The sequence below is a fragment of the Poecilia formosa genome, unplaced genomic scaffold (assembly GCF_000485575.1).
Source record: "Poecilia formosa unplaced genomic scaffold, Poecilia_formosa-5.1.2 Scaffold442, whole genome shotgun sequence".
NCBI classification, from domain to species: Eukaryota; Metazoa; Chordata; class Actinopteri; order Cyprinodontiformes; family Poeciliidae; genus Poecilia; species Poecilia formosa.
This window is the reverse complement of record NW_006800381.1, coordinates 32,792-56,540: the sequence shown is the minus strand read 5'-3', so window position 1 is coordinate 56,540 and position 23,749 is coordinate 32,792. Positions and strand designations below refer to the sequence as shown.

At 36.9% G+C, this 23,749-nt stretch overlaps 1 protein-coding gene across 2 annotated transcripts; it reads left to right on the top strand.

The window, feature by feature from the left end:
• The first annotated feature begins 1,264 nt into the window (after nt 1-1,264).
• On the top strand, nt 1,265-22,828 carry LOC103155685 (unconventional myosin-Va-like). 2 transcript variants are annotated; one of them, XM_007577450.2, is made up of 40 exons: nt 1,268-1,484; nt 1,818-1,928; nt 2,498-2,669; nt 4,244-4,388; nt 4,501-4,657; nt 4,738-4,881; nt 5,639-5,720; nt 5,817-5,924; nt 6,298-6,404; nt 6,526-6,791; nt 7,389-7,470; nt 7,544-7,684; nt 7,812-7,937; nt 8,788-8,871; nt 9,155-9,280; nt 9,397-9,494; nt 9,578-9,664; nt 9,746-9,854; nt 9,935-10,146; nt 10,236-10,392; nt 11,277-11,516; nt 12,657-12,905; nt 13,237-13,330; nt 13,414-13,556; nt 14,656-14,769; nt 15,771-15,905; nt 15,993-16,049; nt 16,140-16,367; nt 16,462-16,538; nt 17,315-17,389; nt 18,172-18,370; nt 18,529-18,622; nt 18,982-19,125; nt 19,216-19,370; nt 20,258-20,347; nt 20,415-20,565; nt 20,805-21,084; nt 21,909-22,083; nt 22,171-22,251; nt 22,580-22,828. In XM_007577450.2, the coding sequence occupies exons 1-40, from the start codon at nt 1,458-1,460 to the stop codon at nt 22,730-22,732; spliced, it is 5,475 nt and encodes a 1,824-aa protein (XP_007577512.1). In that variant the 5' UTR covers nt 1,268-1,457; the 3' UTR covers nt 22,733-22,828. The 2 variants fall into 2 exon arrangements, with proteins under 2 accessions (XP_016519256.1, XP_007577512.1); XM_016663770.1 differs by lacking the exons at nt 20,258-20,347; nt 20,415-20,565; nt 20,805-21,084; ... (1 more) ...; nt 22,171-22,251; nt 22,580-22,828 and adding an exon at nt 19,510-19,533 and having other exon boundaries at nt 1,265-1,484.
• Nucleotides 22,829-23,749: the final 921 nt, after the last annotated feature.

Below are 23,749 nucleotides of genomic sequence, written 5' to 3'. Positions count from 1 at the left end.
TCTGAAAGCTGCTTGAATTTTGCATACCTGCTTCCTCCTTAAAGAACATATTAATATTGGTCCTAAAAAAAACTTAAAGGGGCAGTATTATGTGTTTTCCAGGCACATAGTGCCATTTTATAGCACAATGATGTAACTACGTTTCAGTTGTTATAAAAATGGTTTATCAAATACGACTTAAAAGAAATGGTACCTTGTAATTTAATGCTTTGAAGTCATCACATCTCAAAACTACAGAACTACAACTACAAAACTACTCTATTCACAGAAAGCTGTAAATCAGTTCCTGATGGCTACAAATGTATGAATGTCTTTACCCACGTTTCACTTATTCAACTGGTTGTACGTGGAAAGTAGATAACGTGGAAAGTAGATAACTATTATTTCATAGTTCATCTTGTTGACTCTAGGAAGTGTGCTGTTTGCCATCCTTCTCTATGTTCTCTATGTCTCGGTGTTGAAGCTGACATCATCTTTGCCTACATCAGGAAAAACAAGAGGGATTTGGATGCTTGTATCTTTGATTCAAGGTAAACACCAAACGTATCATGAACCCAAAACTTGTACTCAACTAAGAATAGCACTGCTGTAATATATTTGTTCTCAGGTGAAAGTAAGACAAAGCCATCCAAAAAAATTCTCAGGAGTGAGGAAGTATTTTGTCAGATGGCTACATAAACACTGAGTAAGTTATGTCATCAGAAAGATATAATTCAATGTATAAATCATGGCACAGTATTTTAAAAACTAAGGTAAAAAAATACAAAAATAACATGATTACAAAGTAACAAATGAGGCAGAAAAAACCCTTTTAATTCAGAGTACCTCCACTCAATATTTATCTTGTTGACAGAGATGGAAATAAGTAATGGCAGAAAGACCTCATCAGGTTGAATATAACGTTAAAAAAAAAAAAAACTCAAGTAAAAGGTGATACTTCTTAATACTATTACTCAAGTAAAAAAATAAGTTGTTGTAAAACTAATGCTTAAAGTGTATTTTCCCTAAAATTTACTCAAACAAATGTAACAAAGTAAATATCAACCAGTCCTGGCTTCTAGGCTATTTTCAGGTGTAAAATCTTATTCTAGTGATCATGCTAACTTTTTTGTAGTTAGCATGAGTGAGATAAAAATAATTACAAACATGACAAGTTGGGTTCAAATTATTCCAGTGATTTTGGGAGTTCTGGCATTCCATACTAAAGAACAGCTTTAGTATTTTTACCGCCAGAGGGCGCGGTTGACACACGTTGTGAACCTGTGTTGGGGCATGCGCAGCTGAGTGACAGCTGTCGGAGGAGGTGAATCCTCTAGTCGGCAGAGTGGAGTGAGAGCTGGAGGAGGATAGACTTGGGGACGTCGGCGTTTCTGTCCGTAGGAGTTAGCAAAGATGTTTTATCCCCTTCCGAGCGGGCGGAAAATGTCTCCGAAGTCTCTCTAAACAAGCTTAAAGACATGGCAGCTTTTGAACTTTACTCCAAGGTAGGCAGCGCCTGATAACGAGTCACTCAACGGTTTTTCTCTACCTACTTTTGTTAGCTTGTTATAATAAAATTGTAATTAGCAACTTTTTTGTGCCTGTTGAATCACTTTTTAGTGAGTCAGGATAATTATATAGCACTCTTTTGCTACTCTGCCACATAAACTGCCTCTTATCCATCCACGTTATGCGCATGTCCGCTGCCAGTTACCTATGACTGCTGCCGCTGATGAAGTTTTTCCAGCCAGCTGTGTTACTGTAAGAGCAGAGGTTGGACTTCTCTGACCCGTTTCCTTTTCTCTCTCTCTCTTAAAAAAAAAAAAAAAAAAATCCAGAATGCCCATGTTTGGCTCCCAGATGCAGCAGAAGTGTGGAAATCTGCTGAACTTCTCAAAGACTACACTCCTGGTGACCTGACTCTGTCTCTACAACTGGAGGATGGCACGGTAAGACAGGCCCAACCGCCCTCCCCAAACAAACAAACAAACAAACAAACAACAAAAAGATCCAATAACCACACAGTGACACACCCAGAAAGGCTGAGATGAAAATTGGTTTAGGATGTTCTCGAAATGCCAAGCGCATATTTCTTTTGCACAAACGCTGGGAGCAGAGCCTAGTGAAATTACATGCTATGATGGATTATTCATGACAGCTTGGCTGTTGGGAGTATTTCTCATTGTCAGGCAAAACAAACACCTTGTGGTGCTATTTACAAGTTAAACCGTGTGTGCATGGTTTCAGAATAAGTGAACTGACTCAAACTAAGTTTTTCTCCTGCGTTGCTGCTACCTGAAGGTATGATGTCGAGTTTGGGCATGCACATCAGGTATGGAAATAAGGTCAAATATTATCTTGAGTGAACATGAACAGGCCGAGCACAGAGGCTTTGCTGTTGACTTCCATTTGAAGCAAGATTGACAGTTAGTAGCTTGCATTTTTGCCCATTCTCAATGCCATTATTAGCTGACATTATAAATACTCTAACAGCTTTTTTCTTGTTTTGTTTGTTCAGGTTGTGGAGCACAATGTTGACCCCAATACCAAAAACCTGCCCCCTCTCAGAAACCCCAACATCCTGGTGGGAGAAAATGACCTCACAACTCTCAGTTACCTCCATGAGCCAGCAGTGCTACACAACCTTAAAGTGCGCTTTATCGACTCCAAGCTGATTTACACCTACTGTGGTAATGAGCTTCATCTCCTTTGACTTGCACTATCACTGACAGCGTAGACTTTGGAGTCTTACTCACTGCATACGCTGACATAATCCAGAGTACCTTAAGCTGATTATTGTGATGCATGCTTGCTTTTAAAGGAACACAACATGGATATGTCACTGATAATAAGATTGCAGAATTTGTGTTATTCAGTATTTTCTGCTTTTTTAATCCAAAAAGCAAAGTAAGTCACTGTCTTGACTGAAACACCAGCATGTGATATGACCGAAATCTTGCTTAGAGCTAAACAAAATATAAATTTGTTGCTCTCAGTTAAGGTAGTGGTTTTGCCTGTCATGATAAAAATTTTTGCTGGACAATAAATCGTCCCAGAAATTATTGCGATAAATGGTAATATTGTCATTTTGAGACCATTTTCAACTAATACTGGAAAATTAACGCCTTTTTTTTCCTCTGAAAGACTGATAAACTTTAATTTTGTACTCCACACTGGAAGAAAAATATGAATTTGTTGCTCTCAGTTAAGGTTGTGATTACACCTGTCATGATAAATTTTGCTGGACAATAAATCGTCTCAGTAATTATCGCGATAAACGATGATATTGTCGTTTTGAGACCATTTTCAACTAATAATGGAAAATTAATGCCTTTTGGGAGCTGAAAGACTGATAAACTTAAATTTTGTACTCCACATTGGAATTGGAAAACATTTTAAATATCCAAAAAATAAAACACCAACAACAACGACAACCCCCACTCCCCCCCACAAACAACTGAAACTGTAAATAAAATGGATTATGAACTCTCTGTAAACAAAGTTTTTCTTCAAAAATTGCTAATCATCAGAATGGAAATTATTGAGCTCATTTAATTTATCATGAAATGAGTTGATTATTGTGACAGGCTTAGTTGTGGTCACTCTAGCCAACTCGAAACAGACATTTTGCTGATGTTATTTTGTAGTTTATATGTAAGTCAAAGTTTTTGTCAACTCATCTGTGTCAAATGCTTTTCCCCAAGGAATAAATTATTGAGGGCCTAAATCCATATGATTACTGTCACAATCAGCAATATGTCAATTAATCACATAATAAATTAAAATAAACATAATAATTTCTAATTGCAGGATTTATTATTTTTCACTTTTCTCTTTCTATCAAAAACTGGATGACCAATGTTTTCAGTCTGGTGTTTTGGTCTCAACTAGCCCTTTTTTGAAGGACAATACTTTTTTACAGAGCCTTAATTATTCATTTTATTTGTTGTTTCTGATGTTCCGTTTATTTCTTTTGCATATTTAAAATGTCTTCCAGTTCCAGTGTTAAACTTTCATTAAAATTTAGAGGTTATTGATCTTTGAGAACGTGCTCTTTTATTATTAACCATGACTATTATATTACTTAAAAATGATCACAAAGCAACAATATTATCATTTATCGCGATGACTCTGGGACAAATTATCCTCCAGTATAATTTGTTATTGTCACAGGCCTACATTTTCAGATTTTCATTTGTAAAAGTAAGAAAAAGAACCATGTGTCATCTAAGAATGAACTTTTAGTTCTTCTGGTCCACTTTAGGAATCGTCCTGGTTGCCATCAATCCCTATGAGAGTCTGCCCATCTATGAAGCTGACATCATCAACGCCTACAGTGGGCAAAACATGGGAGACATGGACCCTCATATCTTTGCAGTAGCTGAGGAAGCATACAAACAAATGTCCAGGTTTTGGTATTTTTGTTTTACATTTTAGAGCCACCATAGAGATCTTTTTTGTCTTTAACTCTGGCTCTCTTGAAGGTTTTTTTGCTTATGAATGTTCCTTTTTTGTATGCAGAGATCAAAGAAATCAGTCCATAATAGTCAGCGGTGAGTCTGGTGCAGGCAAAACAGTTTCTGCTAAATACGCCATGCGTTACTTCGCCACAGTCAGCAGCTCGTCGGAGGAGACCAGCATCGAGGAGAGAGTTCTCGCTTCTAATCCAATCATGGAGGTAAAATTTTACTGCTAGAGGAAAATCTACAACACACCCTTAAGATTATGTTTTAACAGACAGTATTTATTGTTTTGTAGGCCTTTGGGAATGCCAAGACAACAAGAAATGACAACAGCAGCCGCTTTGGGAAGTACATTGAGATCGGTTTTAACAAGGATCTCTGCATAGTCGGGGCCAACATGAGAACCTACTTGCTGGAAAAGTCCAGAGTAGTGTTTCAGGTAAATCTTCATGCATATGGACAATTTGTATTCATGTTACTTGAGCATTAACTTAGAATAAGGCTGCAACTAACGATTATGTTGTTATCGATTTATTCTGATGATTAATTGATTAATCAGATAACAAATACGGCCACATTCTGCACATTTCTGTCTTTTTGCAATATTAGAAATAAAAGATGCAAATAAACAAATAATTCAATTCATTTTTTTAAATAAGAAAATAAAAATTTTATTGCCTAATATTCAGATGTATAGCATTCATTTAGAGCAGGCTGTATCACTTTTTAATATTAAATGAAATATGTATGTATTTTATGTAGAGTTTTGACTTAATTACTGCTTTGACTATGTTGTTCTTTCAGCAATTGGAGTATTAATTATACTCCAGTTAATTAATCGATTACTAATTTAGTTGATAATTTCAATAACTGATTAATCACGATTAATCTGACTAATCGTTTCAACCTTACATTTTTAAAATTAGAACTTCACTGTAACTTTATGTGATTTTATGTAACAGATCAACACCAAGTTGCTCACAATTGAGCAAGTTGAAGGAATATTATGGATCATTTTTAATTTCGATTGTGACAAATGTAAACCACAATGCATGATTTTCCAATTCAGCTTCACCTTTGGGTTTATCAGATTAACTCCTAACAGAAAACACTGAAGTTTATGGTAATAATATGACAAAATGAGGGAAAATTTCCGTGAAAGTGTCTCACTCTCCATCTTTTTGTATTTCTTGCAGGCTCATGGAGAAAGAAACTACCATATATTTTACCAGCTATGTGCCTCTTCACACCTGTCAGAGTTTAAGGCCTTCAAATTAGGTCTGACGCAATGAAACATAATTTTTTTAGCATATTTTGGAATATAATATGGTCTGTAATAATAAAAATAAAATGATCTCACTTGTTGTTTTAAAGGCTGTGCAGATGACTTCTGCAGCACTAACCAGGGTCAGAGTCCCGTCATCGATGGAGTCGATGACGCCAAAGAGATGTGCAACACCAGGAGGGCGTTCTCACTATTAGGTCGGCTTTTATATATATATATATATAAGGGAGAGATATATTAGTAAAATGAACGTTGTTCTTTTATTCTATGAACTTCTGACAGCATGTCTTTGAAATTACAAGCACAAATTTAGTGTTTATTTGCAGAAAAGGAGAAATAGTCAAAATAACAAAAACGATGCAGAGCTTTCAGATTTCAAATAATGCAAAGAAAACAAGTTAATGTTCATTTAGAAACAGCAAAACTAATGTTTTAACTCAGAAATCAATATTTGCTGGGATAACCAGGAGGTTTTCAACACGGTTCAGTGCAGTGGGCGCTGAGTTTTTCATAGATGCATGACTTCAATTTAGATTACTTGACACAGTTGTTTTTTTGCTCACATTGTAGGAATTGGTGAAAGTGATCAAGTGGAAATTTACCAGATTCTTTCAGCTATTCTCCATCTCAGCAACGTGGATGTAAAAGATCAGTCATCTGACAGATGCAGCATCCTGGTAAACCCTGATTTCTCTCTGATCCAATAACTCTGTTTTTATGTAGTTCATTTGTAGCATTTCCTTTTCCATTTAAGACATGTGTTGAGAATACAGAGGTATTTACGTCCTGTCTTCCCAGCCAGATAATGCCCACCTGATGGTCTTCTGTGAGCTCATGGGAGTTCCTTGTGAAGAAATGGCCCACTGGTTGTGCCACAGGAAACTGCAGACGATCACGGAAACCTTTGTGAAGTCTGTTTCCAAAGAGAATGCGGTGCATGGGAGGGACGCACTGGCCAAACACATTTATGCCAGACTCTTCGGCTGGATCGTGAACAGTATTAACAATGCGCTGGCATCTACAATGAAACAACACTCGTTTATCGGTGTGCTCGACATTTACGGGCAAGTTTATCAGCTTCTTCACAGTTTTTCTATTATTGCTCAACAATTTACAAAGTTAAACATATTTAGGGTTGGAATGATTTCATCAGATTAGTTGTGATGAATACTGAAATAATAATTTAGTTTTCTGGAGTATACGGACTGAAATAAAATGCCATTTATTGAAACAGCAACATAAACTGTGAAGTATTTAAACAAAACTATACAATAAATACATACAAAATAAACATTTGCCTGTAAATATGCTCTAAACTCCTCAAGCGGCATTTTAGCTTCACCCAGTTGAAATTCTGTTAAGAAAATCTCTTGTTAAACATCTTATGCTATCCAAACATAATCAGCACATTATCATTACACTGTTTTGATGCATCCTTTGCTGCAAATTATACACTAAAGGAAGGCTATGCTATTTGATATTAGGCAATACAATTTTTATTTTCGGATTTAGAATAGGAATTGAATTGAATTATTTACGTCTCTTAATACATCAGAAGAAAAATCTTCAGATTACGGCAATTTCTTTCATCCGATTAATCATCAGAATAATTGAAAACTAAAGTAATCTTTAGTTGAGGACCTATATGTATTTTTCTTCAGGTTTGAGACATTCGACGTCAACAGCTTTGAGCAGTTTTGCATCAACTATGCCAATGAAAAGCTTCAGCAGCAGTTCAACCTGGTGAGAATCTGCTAAACCTGGACTTGTTTGTGTCCAAATGGAGAATTTATCCCTCATTTTTCGCTCTTTCCAGCATGTCTTCAAGCTGGAACAGGAGGAGTACATGAAGGAGGAGATTCCCTGGACCTTGATCGACTTCTGCGACAACAAGCCGTGCATTAATCTCATCGAGGCCAAGCTTGGCATCCTGGACCTCCTGGACGAGGAGTGCAGAGTAAAATGGCACTATTGTTTTTTTTTAAGCTGCCATTGGAAGTGTGTCCACCGCTCTGGGCTCCAACACACTTAATGTGGAGGTTATGACTAATGCCATGATGTGTCAGCGCTTCCTCTTTCCACAGATGCCCAAAGGTTCTGATGACACATGGGCTCAGAAACTGTACAACACCCACCTGAAGCAGGATGCTTATTTCGATAAACCCAGGTTATCAAACGAGGCTTTCATCATTCACCACTTTGCTGACAAGGTAACACGTAACTCTGTGGTACGCAGTGCAGCTCCAGTCGCCTTTTGATGTTAGGTTTGGACTTGCAGATGTTTGGGTTTGTCATCGTTTTCCAATTGGGGGAAAAGTCGTTACTCATAGGTGAACATTTTGGTAATTGAATGAATACCCCCAGTGGAAAATTTAATGCTTTTCTAGACTCTTGAAAGGTTTTGCACATGCTGGAGAGTTAGTTGTAGTGGGATTGTTTCCTTTTTGATTGCAGCATCAATTAAAAAATATTTTAAAAATTTTCATTTGTGTGCTGCTTTTTCAAAAAATACTGCATCACTTAATTCAACTGGTAACCTGTTCAATAAGTTGTTCTTTGTTGATTTGCTTTATAATCAGGGTGTCTGTGAGATCCTGTCTCAGCGTTTCATTGATTAGCTCACTGGCTTTTTTTGTCATTAAGATAAATAAAACAAAATATTCGCCCATGTCATCCATTCCTGATCAGAGTTCAGACTTTTGCAGCCTCTAAAACATTTTCTGACTCGATCTCCCTCTTTCTACCTTCATTCGTCTTCCATTCAGGGTTCAATTCAATTTATTTGCACGTTAATTGACATTTCTATAAATGTGCCAGAATTAGCCAAAAGGGTCTTTCTCATCAATGCTCAATTTGTCCTGCTAAAAACAAACAAAGGTTATGCAAACAAGATGAAAATGACTTAACCACACAGATTCTCTCAATAAGTATAAAATATTCCATCAGTGCAGACAATGAAAACAAAACAAAGAAATGACTGTGCAGTGTTAGTTTTTGGTTGCAGTAAGGGAGGGTGTAGGGCCAGAATCTAGTTTCTGTGATCTGTTCCTTTGTGCCTAGGTGGAGTACCAGTGTGTCGGATTCCTGGAGAAAAATAAGGACACTGTCAACGAGGAACAGATTAATGTGCTGAAAAAGAGCAAGGTGAAACTTTCTCTCTACCATTTATTAGCATATGTTATTCTTTGTGGACATGAGAGCCAGTTTTATTGGATTTTAATGCTTTGCCAGCTGAAAAAAAATGTGCATTGAGTAATTTATGTGTTGCAAGTTTGTGGGCACACACCCGGGAATTGTTTATACTTAACTATTGGAGGAAATACTCCCACCTCTGATTGTTTTTAACCAGAAACACTGCCATCTGCTGTTTGGTGAGTCCTTTTAGTGTTTGCTGCCTTTTGTTAAATAATAAACTTCTGTTTTCTAGTTTGATTTGCTGCTGAAACTGTTTGAGGATGAAGAAAAACTAAAAGCGCAAACTAGCAAGACTTCCAGTAATACTGGAAGACCTGGGAAGTCTCAAAAGGAACATAAGAAAACTGTGGGACTGCAGGTAAAACCTTTAAACACAAACAATGTGCGATCAAAATTAGACTTTTATTCTGTTTTTGGAAAGAACAAAAACAGATAACATACAAGAAGGATTTATCATAGTCGTTTATTTTTTAGTTTCGACAGTCTCTACACTTGCTTATGGACACACTAAACGCAACATCGCCTCATTATGTGCGCTGCATCAAACCAAATGACCGCAAAGCTCCATTCACGTGAGGATCTCTGCTTCCTTTAGTTATCACAAAGCACAAATAAAACGCTTATGCATTCAGTTATGTTTTTCTTACATTTAAAGTCTAGACCCAATGAGAGCCGTGCAGCAGCTTCGAGCGTGTGGCGTCCTGGAAACGATCCGCATCTCTGCAGCCGGATTCCCATCTAGGTACAAATCTGTTAACACAAGTTTGTTTTTATAATAAATATGGTTGGAATATGTTTTCTCATGTAATTTATAACGTCTCAGATGGACCTATCAGGAATTTTTTGGTCGTTATCGAGTCCTGATGAAGCAAAAGGATGTTCTGCCTGATAGAAAACAAACCTGCAGAAACCTCCTGGAAAAACTTATCAAGGTGTGTTTGAATTTAAGAATAGTATCGATTGATTATGTGTAATTACAAGCATTTATGAGTGCTTGGTGTTTTGTCCTTAGGACCAACAGAAGTACCAGTTTGGCAAAAACAAGATCTTCTTCAGGGCCGGGCAGGTGGCTTACCTGGAGAAGCTGCGTTCGGACAGACTGCGTTCAGCTTGTGTGGCCATCCAGAAGACGATCCGCTGCTGGCTCGCCCGCAAAAAGTACCTGAGGATGAGACAGTCTGCCATCGTGATTCAGAAACATGTACGGGCTCAGCAAGCACGCAGGTGGGCGGATCATTTACAGCAGGGCGAGAGGTGCAAATGCATGTCTGAAGTGTATTTTTAATGCGTTTACTTTTTGTTTCTCCTTTTAGTTATGTCAAGTTTCTGCGGCAGACCAAAGCAGCTATTGTTGTTCAGCGCAACTTGCGAATGTGGTCTAAAAGGAGACATTTCCTGCAGCAGCGCTCTGCAGCTATCACTGTTCAGCGTGTTTGGAGGGGCTGTTTGGCTAGGAAGCATTACTTCAAGGTAAAGTCAAGACTAATTCTGGTTATCAATATCAGGAAGATTTCATTATTTTGACTGTTTAACTCAGTGGTGTGCAAACCTTTTACACTGTGAGCCAAAATTACTGTATTCTTTCTAATTTAAAATGTTACATCATTTTATTGTGACTCTTTCATAGTGACCCATATCCTCTGTTTGTTGCTGATTAAAAGAAATTGACCCCAAAAAGTAGAAAAACTCCTATTACATTTTGAATCTACATTGATTTACAGACTGCTTGCCTGAAAAATTAATTTGTTATATGAAAATGCAGAAAGTAATGATGTATAAAATACTATAAAAGGAATCAGTTTAGAAAATAATTTTATATCTTTTTAGATTTTTTTTTTTATGTGTGATACAAATTTAATTGTCTGCTATTTTATTTTAACGGCTCATAGTTTGCAATAAATCAACTTCAGCTCTGGAAAAACTGAGGAGCCCACTGCATTGAACCCCAATGAAAAAACCTCCTGCTTTTCCCACCAAATGTTGATTTCTGATCTCTTCCTGAGTTAGAACATCTGTGTTGTTGTTTCTAAATGAACATGAACTTGTTTTCTTTGCATTATTTGAGATCTGAAAGCTCTGCATGCTTTTAGTTATTTTGACCATTTCTCATTTTCTGCAAATAAATACAAAAGTTTTGCTTGAAATTTCGGAGACATGTTGTCAGTAGTTCATAGAATAAAAGAACAACATTCATTTTACTCAAACTTACACCTATGAAAAGTAAAACCAGAGAATCTGATCGTTATGCAGTGGTCTCCAGAGCTGCATGTGTGACCAGACAAGCACTTGCAGTGATTTGTTTTTGAGAATATGTTTTTTAACTTGACATTCTGTGCTTGTCTGTCTTTCCCCAGTTGCTGTATGAGCAGAAGGCCGTGGTGATCCAGAGGATGGTGAGAGGCTGGTTGGCCAGGCAGCGTTTCCGACGCGCCATGGAGGCCGTCGTCCTGCTGCAGAGCTGCGTGCGCCGCATGAGAGCCAAGAAGGAGCTGAAGAAGCTGAAAGTGGAGGCGCGCACAGTGGAGCACTTCAAGAACCTCAACATTGGGATGGAGAACAAGATCATGCAGCTGCAGCACAAGATAAACGAGCAAGTGAGTTTTGTATGTAGAGGAGAGGTCAACAGCAATTTCCTGTTTGCCCAACTTGCTGATTTTGTTAATTTTTCTGTCCACTTTGTTTTAACTCAACAAATACATTTTAATCCAGCTGGAATTAAAAGATTATGCATTGATGCTTAAATAGAAAACCATTAATTAAATTTATACTAAATGCCAAAAAATACATTTTTTTTATGGAAACCGGATGTACCAAGGAAATTTAGACTCCTGTTTGATTCACTGGTGTCAGGAGGGGAAAAAGTAAGTTTCCAGCTATTAATCTGTCTGCACATCAGCCTGAACACCTCCCTTCCTTCCACATTAAAACCTGTGGTTTTCCCAGATTCTCTATTTAAAGGAATTTATTAAGCTAAATTCACTTTTTGCACAGTTTTAAGCTTTCATTTGGTTCTCGGCTGCTTCTATAAACGGCCCAATTATGGCAATAATTTAATGTTTTTTGATGTCTGGAAATGAGCTGTTCCAAAAACCTCTTGATTAAGTCATGTAGCGTTACCTAACAACCACGGTGACATCCAGCCTGTCACCTAGCAACCCAAGTGGTGCTCCAGCACGTTTGGTCAGCTGGTTTTAGTGCTGTGCTGGCTGCAAGAAAAAACAGTTGTTAACTGACCATTCAGAAACGACTTGCTGCATTCTTGTTGGTTGTGCAGGAGGCTCCAATTCGGCTTTTCAAAGATGTACAGCTTTTTAATTGCTCATCTGTTTGTAGCCATTTTTAAGTGTGAGTCTAAACGTTGAGTTGTGGGCGTGACCAGCAGCAGGTTATTTGGATTTAAAGTGACAAGACGCCCCAAAAGACTTCATCCTGATTTTGTGCAAAAAATGTAATGATCATGTTTTGTATAGCCCATGGATTTATCCTGACCTGCTTAAGGGTTAATACTTTAATACTTAACTACAGAACAAATATTCATACTTAAAAAATACAGAGTGCAAGAAATGACAACTCTGGAAGAGCAGTGGGTCTTTTGTGGTGCATCATTAGACACAAATATGTTTTTCTCTGCAATTTACTCTGTAATCACCTGAAAGAATGCTTCTAATAAAACTCTGGGTCATTGGTGTTGTCATATCACATGCAAATCATGTGTCTATATCTCCCCCCTGCAGCTCAAAGAAAACAGAGAGCTGACAGAGAGGCTCAGTGTTCTGGAGAAGACCCACACTACTGAGAGGGAGAAACAGTGCAGAGAGATAGAAAACCTGCGCTCTTCAGAGCAGGAGGCCAGAGCCAAAGCAGAGACGGTTCCCTCGCTGCTGGAGCAGCTGTCCTTCCTTCAGGAGGAGCTGGAGAACATCCGCAGAGAGAAGGATCACCAGGAGGAGCAGACAAAGATCTACAAAGAGCAAACGCAACAGGTAGGCCTTAACTTTTGACAACATCAGGTGATTTGAGCAGGATTTCTTTAGCATCTTATCTGCTAATGATCTGGAATATGGAGAAATTACTTTCTCCATTCAGATAGATACTTTTAGACTAATTTCCACAACCTTCAAGGCTAAGTTTTAGATTCTTGTAAATTTGAGGCTTCATTTTATGTTTATCAAACATCAATCTCTTCATGATAATTCATATTTCTGGATGTCTTGATGCGAAAATAAATGTGCCTACAGAGATTGGAGATTATAATAATATGATAATTTCTTTAAAATCCAAACTGAGTGATTACTAAAACATGTCCTGTTCCAGAGAATCCATGAGCTGAATATGAAGAACAGTTTGTTAAATAGTAACTTGGAAGAACTAAACGAGGAATTCTCTGTGCAAGCTCAGCATTTAGCAGGTAATGGATCTGCTGGATATCTAAACACCTACATCAATGTGCAAGTGTTGGAAATTAAGTAAAAATGAACTTCTTCTACTCAGAAATTAAAACCAACTTGGAGAACACCAAACAACTGGAGAAGGACTTGACAGAAGAGCGCTCTCGCTACCAAAGTCTCCTCAGCGAGCATCTGCAGCTGGAGGAACGGCACAAGGACCTCAAGGAGGAGATGAACATCACCGTAGTAAGGAAGATTTTCCTTCTTTGTATGGCAACAGAAGCTGATTGGACAGTTTTGAAGAGCTCATATATAGTGCTTTAAACATTTATTCATATTCCTTAAACCTTTTCACATTGCAACCACAAATGTTCAGTGTTTTCTAATTGGATTTAAATGCAAAGATGTGCAGAATTGTAATGTGGAAATCTCTGTTTTTACCAAATTTGCACATGTAAACACTGAAAGGGTTTCCCAGTCTTTCAAACTGCTGAAACTCTGTCAGATTGGTGAAATTGGGCCTGTCTCACTCCAGATCCTCTCTTTTTTTTTTTTTATTTGAAAATGTTATTAAAATTGTTATTCCAAGCAATATTACATCCAAACTTTACAATTTTTAAATGTCCTACGGAGATTTCAATCCAGATTCTGATATCATTTAGGTGTGAACCTAACCCAGGCTGATGTATTTTGCAGCCTATAACAAGTTGGTTTTCTTCCGTGATTTATATTTAGCTCCATTTATCTCTGCTTTCCAGTCCCTGGTGACGAAGATATTCCCACGGCATTATGGTGCCACCACCATGCTTCACCATGGTGATGTTCAGAGTTAGTTTTCCAGAATAGTCTTTTGCATATAAGCCAAAATGTAAATTTTCATGTCACGATTGTCTATTACTTTGCGTTCTCTGTAACATACACTGAGGTTTGTGGTTGTTACATGGCAAGATGTGAAAAAGTGGTATGAGTACTTTTGAACTGTACTGTATATCAAATTTTATTTGGTCATATAAATTGGGTAGCAGTTCCAAATGATAATAAAAAACTGTTTTAATAGAGAAAGTTTAAAACTGATGTATTCAATCCAAGATTCACCCAGCTGTTTGTTGCTTCCTCTAGCAAGTAACTTGACTAAGTTATATTATAGTTTTGTTTTCACTTGTCAAACTATGAAATTTCTTTATTTAGATGAGTTATTTAGTAATTTTTCAAGCATGACTCTTAATTGAGTTTTTATGAAGCTTATTTTTTGAGAAATATAAATGGATTCCAGAACTATGTAGACATCGCTGTATTTTAATATTAATCTTGTTTATCTTAAATGTTCCTTTTTGTCCCTAATAAGATTTCAAACCAGTCCAGTCACCAGAGGACAGACTCCAACTACAGCAGTATCTCATCTGAGTTTTCTCAAATCCTGAGCTCCACTGAAGACGAAGACAGCGCCATTCAAGCAGAGGTAATCTTTAAAACGCTCATCATCTGCAGATGTACAAGTGTGACTTCAGACAGATTTCATGGATAAGATTTAGATGATTTGTTTATAAAGAAATGTTTAAAATCCTGGTTAGCTTAATTGAGTGGTAATTTATAAGAAATATTGTGAAAAAAAAGTTAAAGTTTTCTTTTCTCCTTTCTGTATGCAAACATTGTTGTACTATCCCATTTTAAGAATTGTGCACTTTCAAGATAGCATTGTAAATATGAAATTAATTCTTAATGTTTTGTCCTTTATTTGCCTGGTGGGAAAAAAAGGACCAACTAACTAACTTGCTTAGTTACTTACTTGGCTAGCTTACCTACTTTACTTACTTACTTTACTTGGCTAGCTTACCTACTTTACTTACTTACTTTACTTGGCTAGCTTACCTACTTTACTTACCTACTTACTTTACTTGGCTAGCTTACCTACTTTACTTACTTACTTACTTTACTTGGCTAGCTTACCTACTTTACTTACCTACTTACTTTACTTGGCTAGCTTACCTACTTTACTTATTTACTTTCTTTGGTTACTTAGTTACATTACTTACTTAACTATAAATTAGAATAATGCACTAGGTAAGAAGTGTTTTTTTTTGCAGTGTATTACTAATATCGGTCCATGTTTTTGGTCTTAATATGCAGCTAAATGTTCCAGAGCAGATAATCTGCCAAAGAGCACATACAACCCTAGAAATGAACGTATTTTTATTTTTTTTTACATGACTGTAAAATAGGATTACACAGCTTCTGTTCAAGTTCTATAAATATCACAACTGCTTGATGTGAACTATGCACGATGGAGTAGAAAACATTTCCTTGTGCTTCACAAAAAATATGGGAAATAGACATTTTTTTTGTAATTTACTGCAGTTCTGTCTTTACTTATCTGTGTTTCTAATCCTCTAGCAGTCCAGTGCCTTAGTTAAATTAATATGATCTGTCTAATCTAATTAAAGTTTGCCTGTATTTTGGCAGGATGAGGTCGAGACTAAAGTGGACCTGCCCATTCTTCTAAAGCTTCAGAAAAGGGTGAAGGAGCTGGAGGGAGAAAATCGATCTTTATGGAAAAAGCTGGGCAAAAAAGAGGAGGCCCAACAAGAAAAGGCAAAAGTATGAAAAGCCTCTATAAATATTTATCTAAAGTTCAGCTGTTTGGTGTTTGAATCTTACATGATATTTTTCTGTAAAACAAACAAGGAAGTGGAGATACAGACAACTTTTGGCAGGACAGAACTGGACGTAGAAAAATTGAAGGTGCGACTTTCCTTATTACTGAATTTGAAATATGCATAAAACCAAAAAATGGTTCTAGATTTTTGATCTTCAGCCTGTTTTCTAATGTAGCGGCAAGAGCTGGAGTCGGAGAACAAGAAACTGAAGCAGAATCTGAATGAACTGCGGAAGTCTCTGACCAGTGAGAATAGCGATTTGGCGCCCCCTGCTGCTGGCTCTCTGCCTTACAACATTCTGCTGGAACAACTCAGTTCTTCCAACGAGGAGCTGGAGCTGCGGAAAGAGGAGGTGCTGCTCCTCCGTTCACATATGGTTCGTCAGGAAGCTCTTAAACACAGGGTGAGAAGTTACATGCACTGCATGTGTTCTTCATAATCATATTAAAATGTAATTAATAAAGGAACTTTTTGTCTAAATAATAATTTAATTCCAGGACTCTGTACTTGGAGAAAGTGTGAAACTGGATCTCGGTGAAATCCACTCATTACAAGATTTACAAGATTCTGACAGGTAAGAACCACTTGGCTCTGTTTTTATGCTGCATCCTGCCAAAAAATTTCTCAAATAATTTCTAATCAATAAAGCAAAAATGCACCTGAAGGAAATCCACGAACTGTGCAAGTTCTGTCTTCTAAGATGTGTGAACCATAACTGAGCAGAATAATTTGTATACCATATAAATGTTATTCTTACGTAAAAATAATACAGCCCAAATTATTGAGACTTTCAAGATGTATGTTTTTAATTGAGTTGTATTGACGAATTTAAAGCTAGAAATCATTCTTAGGATTTCTAGCTTTAAATTAAAACATGACAAGAGGCAGAAACTGACTGAACTTCATCTGAGGTTAGGAATTTTATTTAGAAAGAATTTTATTTAGAAACATGTGAATAAAGAGGAGCACCCCCCATACCCGTGAAAATGTAAAACAATTCAGTAACTTTTAGTGTGTTTCTGCTTCAGCTGCTAACAGATTTTAAGTATGATCAAACTGAGAAAACAAAGCAAAGAAAAACAAAGTTGACAATATGTAATCTTGATGTTTTGTTTTCCTTAATGTATTTTATTCATAAGATGTTTAGTGTAAATAACTGCTTGTAAAATGATGTGTTATTTTTTTGTCTGCAACAGTAAAATAATTGAGGATTCTTCCCATTTATCTCTCTTCCCAGTAAATCAGCTGTTAAGACTACCTTTGTCTTTTCTGGTTTCTTATATGGGAACTCAACTCTTTCTAATTGGAGATGTTAATGCCTGCAGTCACTTTCTGATGCTTCTCCTTCAGATCCACTAATATTCATACCCTGAATGAAGATGGGGAGCTGTGGCTTGCTTATGAAGGCTTGAAAGAGACAAATAGGTAATGATGCAATATCCTGTACATTTATTAGGCTTTATAGTAACAACATGGCTGAAAAACATAACACGATATAAGCATTTCCTATCAGTTGATATAGTTATTGATTTTTTATTTTTTATTTTTTTGTCTTAAATATCTGAAATACTGCAAAACTGGTGCTGTGACCTTTTCTGTTTTATCCAGTTTTCAAGCTACACTGTTGTTTTTAGTTTTTAATCAGCTTTGAGACACAGAGGCAAAACTTTAAACTACTGCTGTGCAAGTTACTCAACAGGTTGTTGCTAGGTAACCAAAGAGTGACTGAGTTGCTAGGTAACCAAAGAGTGACTGAATTGCTAGGTAACCAAAGAATGAGTGAGTCAGTTGATTCCACCAATCTTGCTTAGCTGGACTAAGCAGCTAAAGCCTTTCCTCTGCCTACATCTCCCAGAATGCTGTGCGGTTCTGTGAAATTATTGGATATTCTATTATACACATTATCTGTTGATATTGATTAAATGTCTGTTGTGATATATCTTATTGATTTATTGTCCATTGCTAGTTTATAGCCATCGTAAAAAGAAAATTCTAGGATTTTGTACATATTTTATTCATATCTGAGTTTAATGGTTGGTTTTTCGCACATTTTAATTTTGGTTTTATCTTTGTGGACATAGAATGTCGCAGCGCTGTGTGTGTATGTTGTTTGTTGTTTATTTGCATGATAAAACACTAGAACAAACTGAGTGAGTGTGCTCTTTGTTTTCTACCCTGGATCTGATCACGATCCAAACATCCTGCAGGCTTCTGGAGACCCAGATGCAGGAGCAGGAGTGTCTTCACAGTGAGAAGTACAGGAAGCTGACTGAGGAGATGAACAAACTGAGGTCTGAAAAGGAGCATCAACAAAAGCTGCTGGCTACGAGCCTCCTTTTACCCGAAGATGCCCGAATAGATGCAAGCCTGAAGCACGAGATAACGCGGCTCACCACTGAGAATCTGGTGGGTTTGTTTTCTGGATTTGTGATCGCTCTTTCTTCCTTTCTAATTACCTCAAACCAAGTTCTGATGTGTCCATCATTGCTGTTTCTTCTCAATGGAAGTAAGACGTCGATAAAAATTCAGATTTCATCATTAATTTATTTTTTCTTTAATTTCAGGAACGAATGGAGCAACAACAGAAACAAGATAAAACAATACGCAAATTGAAAAAACAACTTAAGCTGTATATGAAAAAAGTGGAAGATTTAGAAGGTAATCCAGTCGTACTACATTTGAAAATATGAACCCATATTTTACAAAAATTCACAATCTGGATAAAAAGTCAAGCAAAATTTATCAAATTGTCACTTATCCTGTGTAGTGTATTATGTCTGTATTATAACTTATTATTATTATTGCTTATAACTTATTATTATTATTGCTGTTATCATTGCTATTATTATTAATTTTAGTTTTTATTATTAGTAGCATTATTTTTAGCATCAGTAATGAATAATAAAAAAGGAATTTGACTTTTTTTCTCAGATTAAAGTCAGAGTTTGATTTGTTGACATGACGGTTAAAAAATTACAACCTGGCAGTGATCTCATTGGTTCTCCTATTATTTTTAGCGAACGCTCGTCAGACGATTAGCTCTTCTGAGACGAGCATGCCGGTCCGACCGGTGCACATCGCACGCAAGGAGAAGGAGTTCCAGGGCATGTTGGAGTTCAAGGAGGACGACACGGGTCATTTGCTCAAGAACCTGGTCGTAGGTGCGCGTTGTTCCAACAACCCGTCTGTTTCATGTGATAACAGTAGGTCAGGATGTTTCTGGTTTTCAGTGACTGTGGTGATTTTCACAGATCTGAAGCCTCGCGGTGTCGCAGTCAGCTTCACTCCAGGGCTTCCTGCCTTCATCATCTTCATGTGCCTTCGATATGCAGACAGCGTGAACGACGACAGGAGACTCAGCACTCTCCTCAATTCTACAATCAGCAGCATCAAAGGCGTCATCAAGGTGCCGCGTTTAACCTTGATAAACGCGACACAGTTTAACAGTTTTTAGTTGAAAAACAAATGCCAGGGTTTATTTTTAGATTAATTTGGACTGATTTCCAACAAAATTTTGAGAAACTGATCTATGTGTTTATCTTTAGACGCATTGATTACTGCAATGCTAAAACCAGGAAGGTAAAGCACATCACCACAGGCTCCCAGTAGAACCAGACCCAATGCTCCTCCAATCTGGAACAAACTTCCAGAAAACTGCAAAACAGCCGAAACACAGAGTTCCTTTAAATCAAGGCTTCTCCTTTCCCCTGTTTAGAGTTGAATTTGGTTTCCCTGCAAAAACACAAAATCTCACCAAGTGTTTTTGTTTAATTTCAAATGCAAATATCTTATTACAGTTGAAATAAGGCAAAAATAACTTGCAAGTAAGTTTTCACAAGACAGAAAGCTTGTTTTAAGTCAATAATTCCTTAATATTGTTAAAATTGTATCAATATTTCACTTGGAACAAGACATTTTCTCCACAAGTGAAAAAAATATGCTAGTGGAACTTTTTTTTTTAATCAAAATTGAAGATTTATTGACTTAAAACCAGCTCCTATACCTTGGTGAAAAGTTACTTATAAGATAGTTTTATCTTATTTCTAGTGTCTGAAGATATTTACACTCAAAGTAGAACAAAAGTACTTGGTAAGATTTTGTACTTTTGCAGTGTAGTAGTAACTTGATGTGTATTTGCTTGATAATTTTGATGATTTAATTTGACAAACTGTTTTTGTTTTTCTTATTTAATAATTGGTGATGTATGACGTTTTTATGATGTAAAGCATTTTTAATTGCCTTGTTGCTGAAATGTGTTTTCTAAAAAAGCTTGACTTGATTTTGTCTGTGCAGAGAAAAGGTAATGATTTTGAGGTGGTGTCGTTCTGGCTGGCCAACACGTGCCGGTTAATGCACTGTCTGAAGCAGTACAGTGGAGATGAGGTGAGCATCAAGATTTACCTGCGTCTTAAATAAAGCTGCATAATCATGTAATTAATCTTCCCTGCAGGTGTTTATGGTGCACAACACTGCTAAGCAGAACGAGCAATGCCTGGCTAACTTTGAGCTGACAGAGTACCATCAGCTTTTTGGTGACCTGGCCATTCAAATCTACCGTCAGATCATCAAAAGCATGGAGAACATCCTGCTACCCCTGATAAGTAAGAAGACCTGAGCCCAAACTTAAGCTTGTTGCAATAAATCAATTAATCACATCATAAATTAAAATTAGCCCAATAATTTGTTTGTTTTTTCTTGTATCTTTTATTTCTTTCTATCAAAAGTTTCAGTCTGGTCCATTGGTCTCAACTTGACCATTTTTTAAGGGCCATTTTTGAATGTCAAAGTGAATACTCTTTCAAGGCATTATGTCTTAAAATCATACTGCTGTGTTTTGTAGTACCATGCATGCTGGAGCATGAGGCAGAGCAGGGAGTTTTAGGCTCCAAACCAACAGGCCTGAGGAAGAGGAGCCCCAGCTGCCCTGATGAAGCTTTGACAGTGGAGGTCCTCCTGCAGCGTCTCAGCTTCTTCCACACCACCATGAGTCAACACGGGATGGACTCTGACATCATCAAGCAGGTGGTCAAACAGCAGTTTTACATCATCAGCGCCGTGACACTTAACAACCTGCTGCTGAGGAAAGACATGTGCTCGTGGGGAAAAGGCCTACAGATCAGGTAATCACAGCAACACTTTCTTATTTTCTAAAACTAACCGTGAAGGAGGCAACAGAAGAGAGATTTATGCATTATTTGGATTAACAATACCCATAAAAATTAGAGCTCTGTCAAATTCTGCTGCTAATGATGTATATTGACCAGTTGGATAGACTTTAACTTCCTGAGATGCTAAAGCCAGCAAAGCATGGTGGGCAATATAGACTAGACTGCAATATTTTAATAATGTTTATGATTTAAAAAGAAAACTATTTAATACTTTATAAAGTCCCTTTATGGCTGCGAGTGCACAGTATTTTTTCAAGACGGCATTACTTTAAAAAACAAAGCGTGATTTTAAACTACACACATTTACTTTTTTTATTTATTTATTTATTTATTGATATGTATTGATATTCTCATGGAGAAAATAGTACAAATAAAATTTCCAATAATAACGTCCAATAATTTAACATCATTAATTGTTTTTTTAGTCAGTTATGAGACACCTTGGTGAAACCTTAAACTGCTGCTGCGCTAGTTACTCGCCAGCTTGTTGCTAGGTAACCAAAGCGTGAGTGAGTTGCTAGGTAACCAAAGAGCGAGTGAGTGGAGCCGCTTTGGAAACCTAAATTTTAAATCTAATATCCACTTTCAGTTAGAAGTAGCAGAGTGAGGAGGATAAATTTTACACCTTTTTGTTTTGAATTTGTAGAAAACCTGCAATTCTGAATAATTTTCCTCCTCGCGTTGCTTTTGTTTATGAAAACTCCTTTTACATGAACTCCTTGTAGTGCTTTTCACTTTTAATCTGAAGTGTGTCTTGTCCTCCTCTCTGGGTGAAGGTACAACGTTTGGCAGCTGGATGAGTGGCTGTCAGAGAGGGAGCTGAGCGGCTGTGGAGCAAAGGAAACTCTGGAGCCTCTCATTCAGGCTGCACAGCTTTTACAAATCAAGAAAAACACTGAAGCTGATGCCAAAGCAATCTGTAGCATGTGCTCCTCCCTCACCACAGCACAGGTTCGGCATCAGAAAACATCCCAGCTTTTTAAATCTTTACACAAATAAATACAACTCAATTCACTCTTATCTTTTTTTTTTTAACAGATTGTTAAAATCCTGACCTTGTACACTCCAGTAATTGAGTTTGAAGAAAGAGTTTCAAACACATTCATCACCACCATTAAAGTAAGGTCTTAATACGGGGGTGTCCAAAATGTGGCCCGAGGGCCATTTGTGACCTTTGAAATGATTTTAATCAGCCCTAACTCGTAACTGATGACCCCAAAAATGTGTAAATTGTTTGTTTTTCTTTTAATGTGAAGCCTTTTTTTATGTTTCAAAGCTTCATGTATCTGTAGATTTTATATTTATGAATTTTTTGGTTTGTGAGTAGTTTAAATTTGCCAATTTTAGGGGGGCAAAAAGTTTGGGCACCACTGTTTTAATCTTTAGTCTTTTATTATGAAGTCTTCATGTAATAATTCATTAACTCTTTTCTCTTCTTCCTTTTTAGAACCTTTTGAAAGACAGAGCTGAGTCGTCCAACTTGATGATGGACGCCAAGAAAATATTCTCTGTCACATTCCCGTTCACGCCTTCCTCCGTGGCTCTGGAGACCATCCAGATCCCCGCAAGCCTCAACCTGGGCTTCCTTATCCGTGTCTAGAGCTGACCTCTGACCTCTGATCGCACCTTGTTTTTCTAATCCTGTTTACAAGTAAATAAAATAAACCAAAGACTGTTTTCCATCAAAGTTTGCATCTTAAAAAAAGATGTTATTTATAGATGTGTGAATATTGTCTTTTTTCCCCCCAAGAATACAAACCGACTGAATAGGAAATATGCAAAAATGTTTCTTAAAGGGGAAACTTTAAAAAGAAAATTAAGAATTTTAGCAAAGAAATGTGACATTTCACCTGTTGGCATTAGTAAAAATACAGCGCTGGCCGTTGGCTAACTTACAGTCATCATGGATGTGAAGGGTGAACAAATTTTAAACCTTTTTCCAGAGTGGAATAAGAATACAGCATACAAAAAAAAAATTGAGTTAATTCTATTCATTTAATTGAATTAAGTTTGGCAAACTTGATTTATTTACTTTTCTGTAACATTTGCGTGGATAAATTTTATTTGATTAAGCATCAAATTAACTCGGTTTTAAAAAAAAAAAAGTTGGATCAGCTGTTGTGTTTTTTCAGTGTACATCGTAGTGACTGAAAAATTAGACTTTGGTGCACAAGTTTGAATTTATTGTGGATTTATCTAAAAACAGTCTGGCTTAGTTAGGTGTTATTGTAATTATAACGCCTAACTAATGGAGTTAAATGTCTTGAAAGTTTTAGAGTTACCACCTTAGTTCAAAAGCCATAAATAATCTACTGATCGTTGTCCTGCTGGAACATGCAATGGTCAGTTTTCCACCATCTGGTTGTTCACAGTCAGCATTACTGGCCCTCAGCATGATGCTGTCACCACCATGCCTGATTGTTAGGTTTAAAGTTCTCACTTTGGCTCCTCCAAACAAACTTCTTATCATTGTTGCCAAATAACGCAATCTTAGTCGTGTCTGAAAAGACACATTTTTGTTTTTGTGTCATTTTTCCTACTTTTTGGGGGGTTGAGAACATCTCAGCTCATGGGAAAGTGAAACTTTCTTCATCGGGGCATTCTGGTTCTTGAGTTG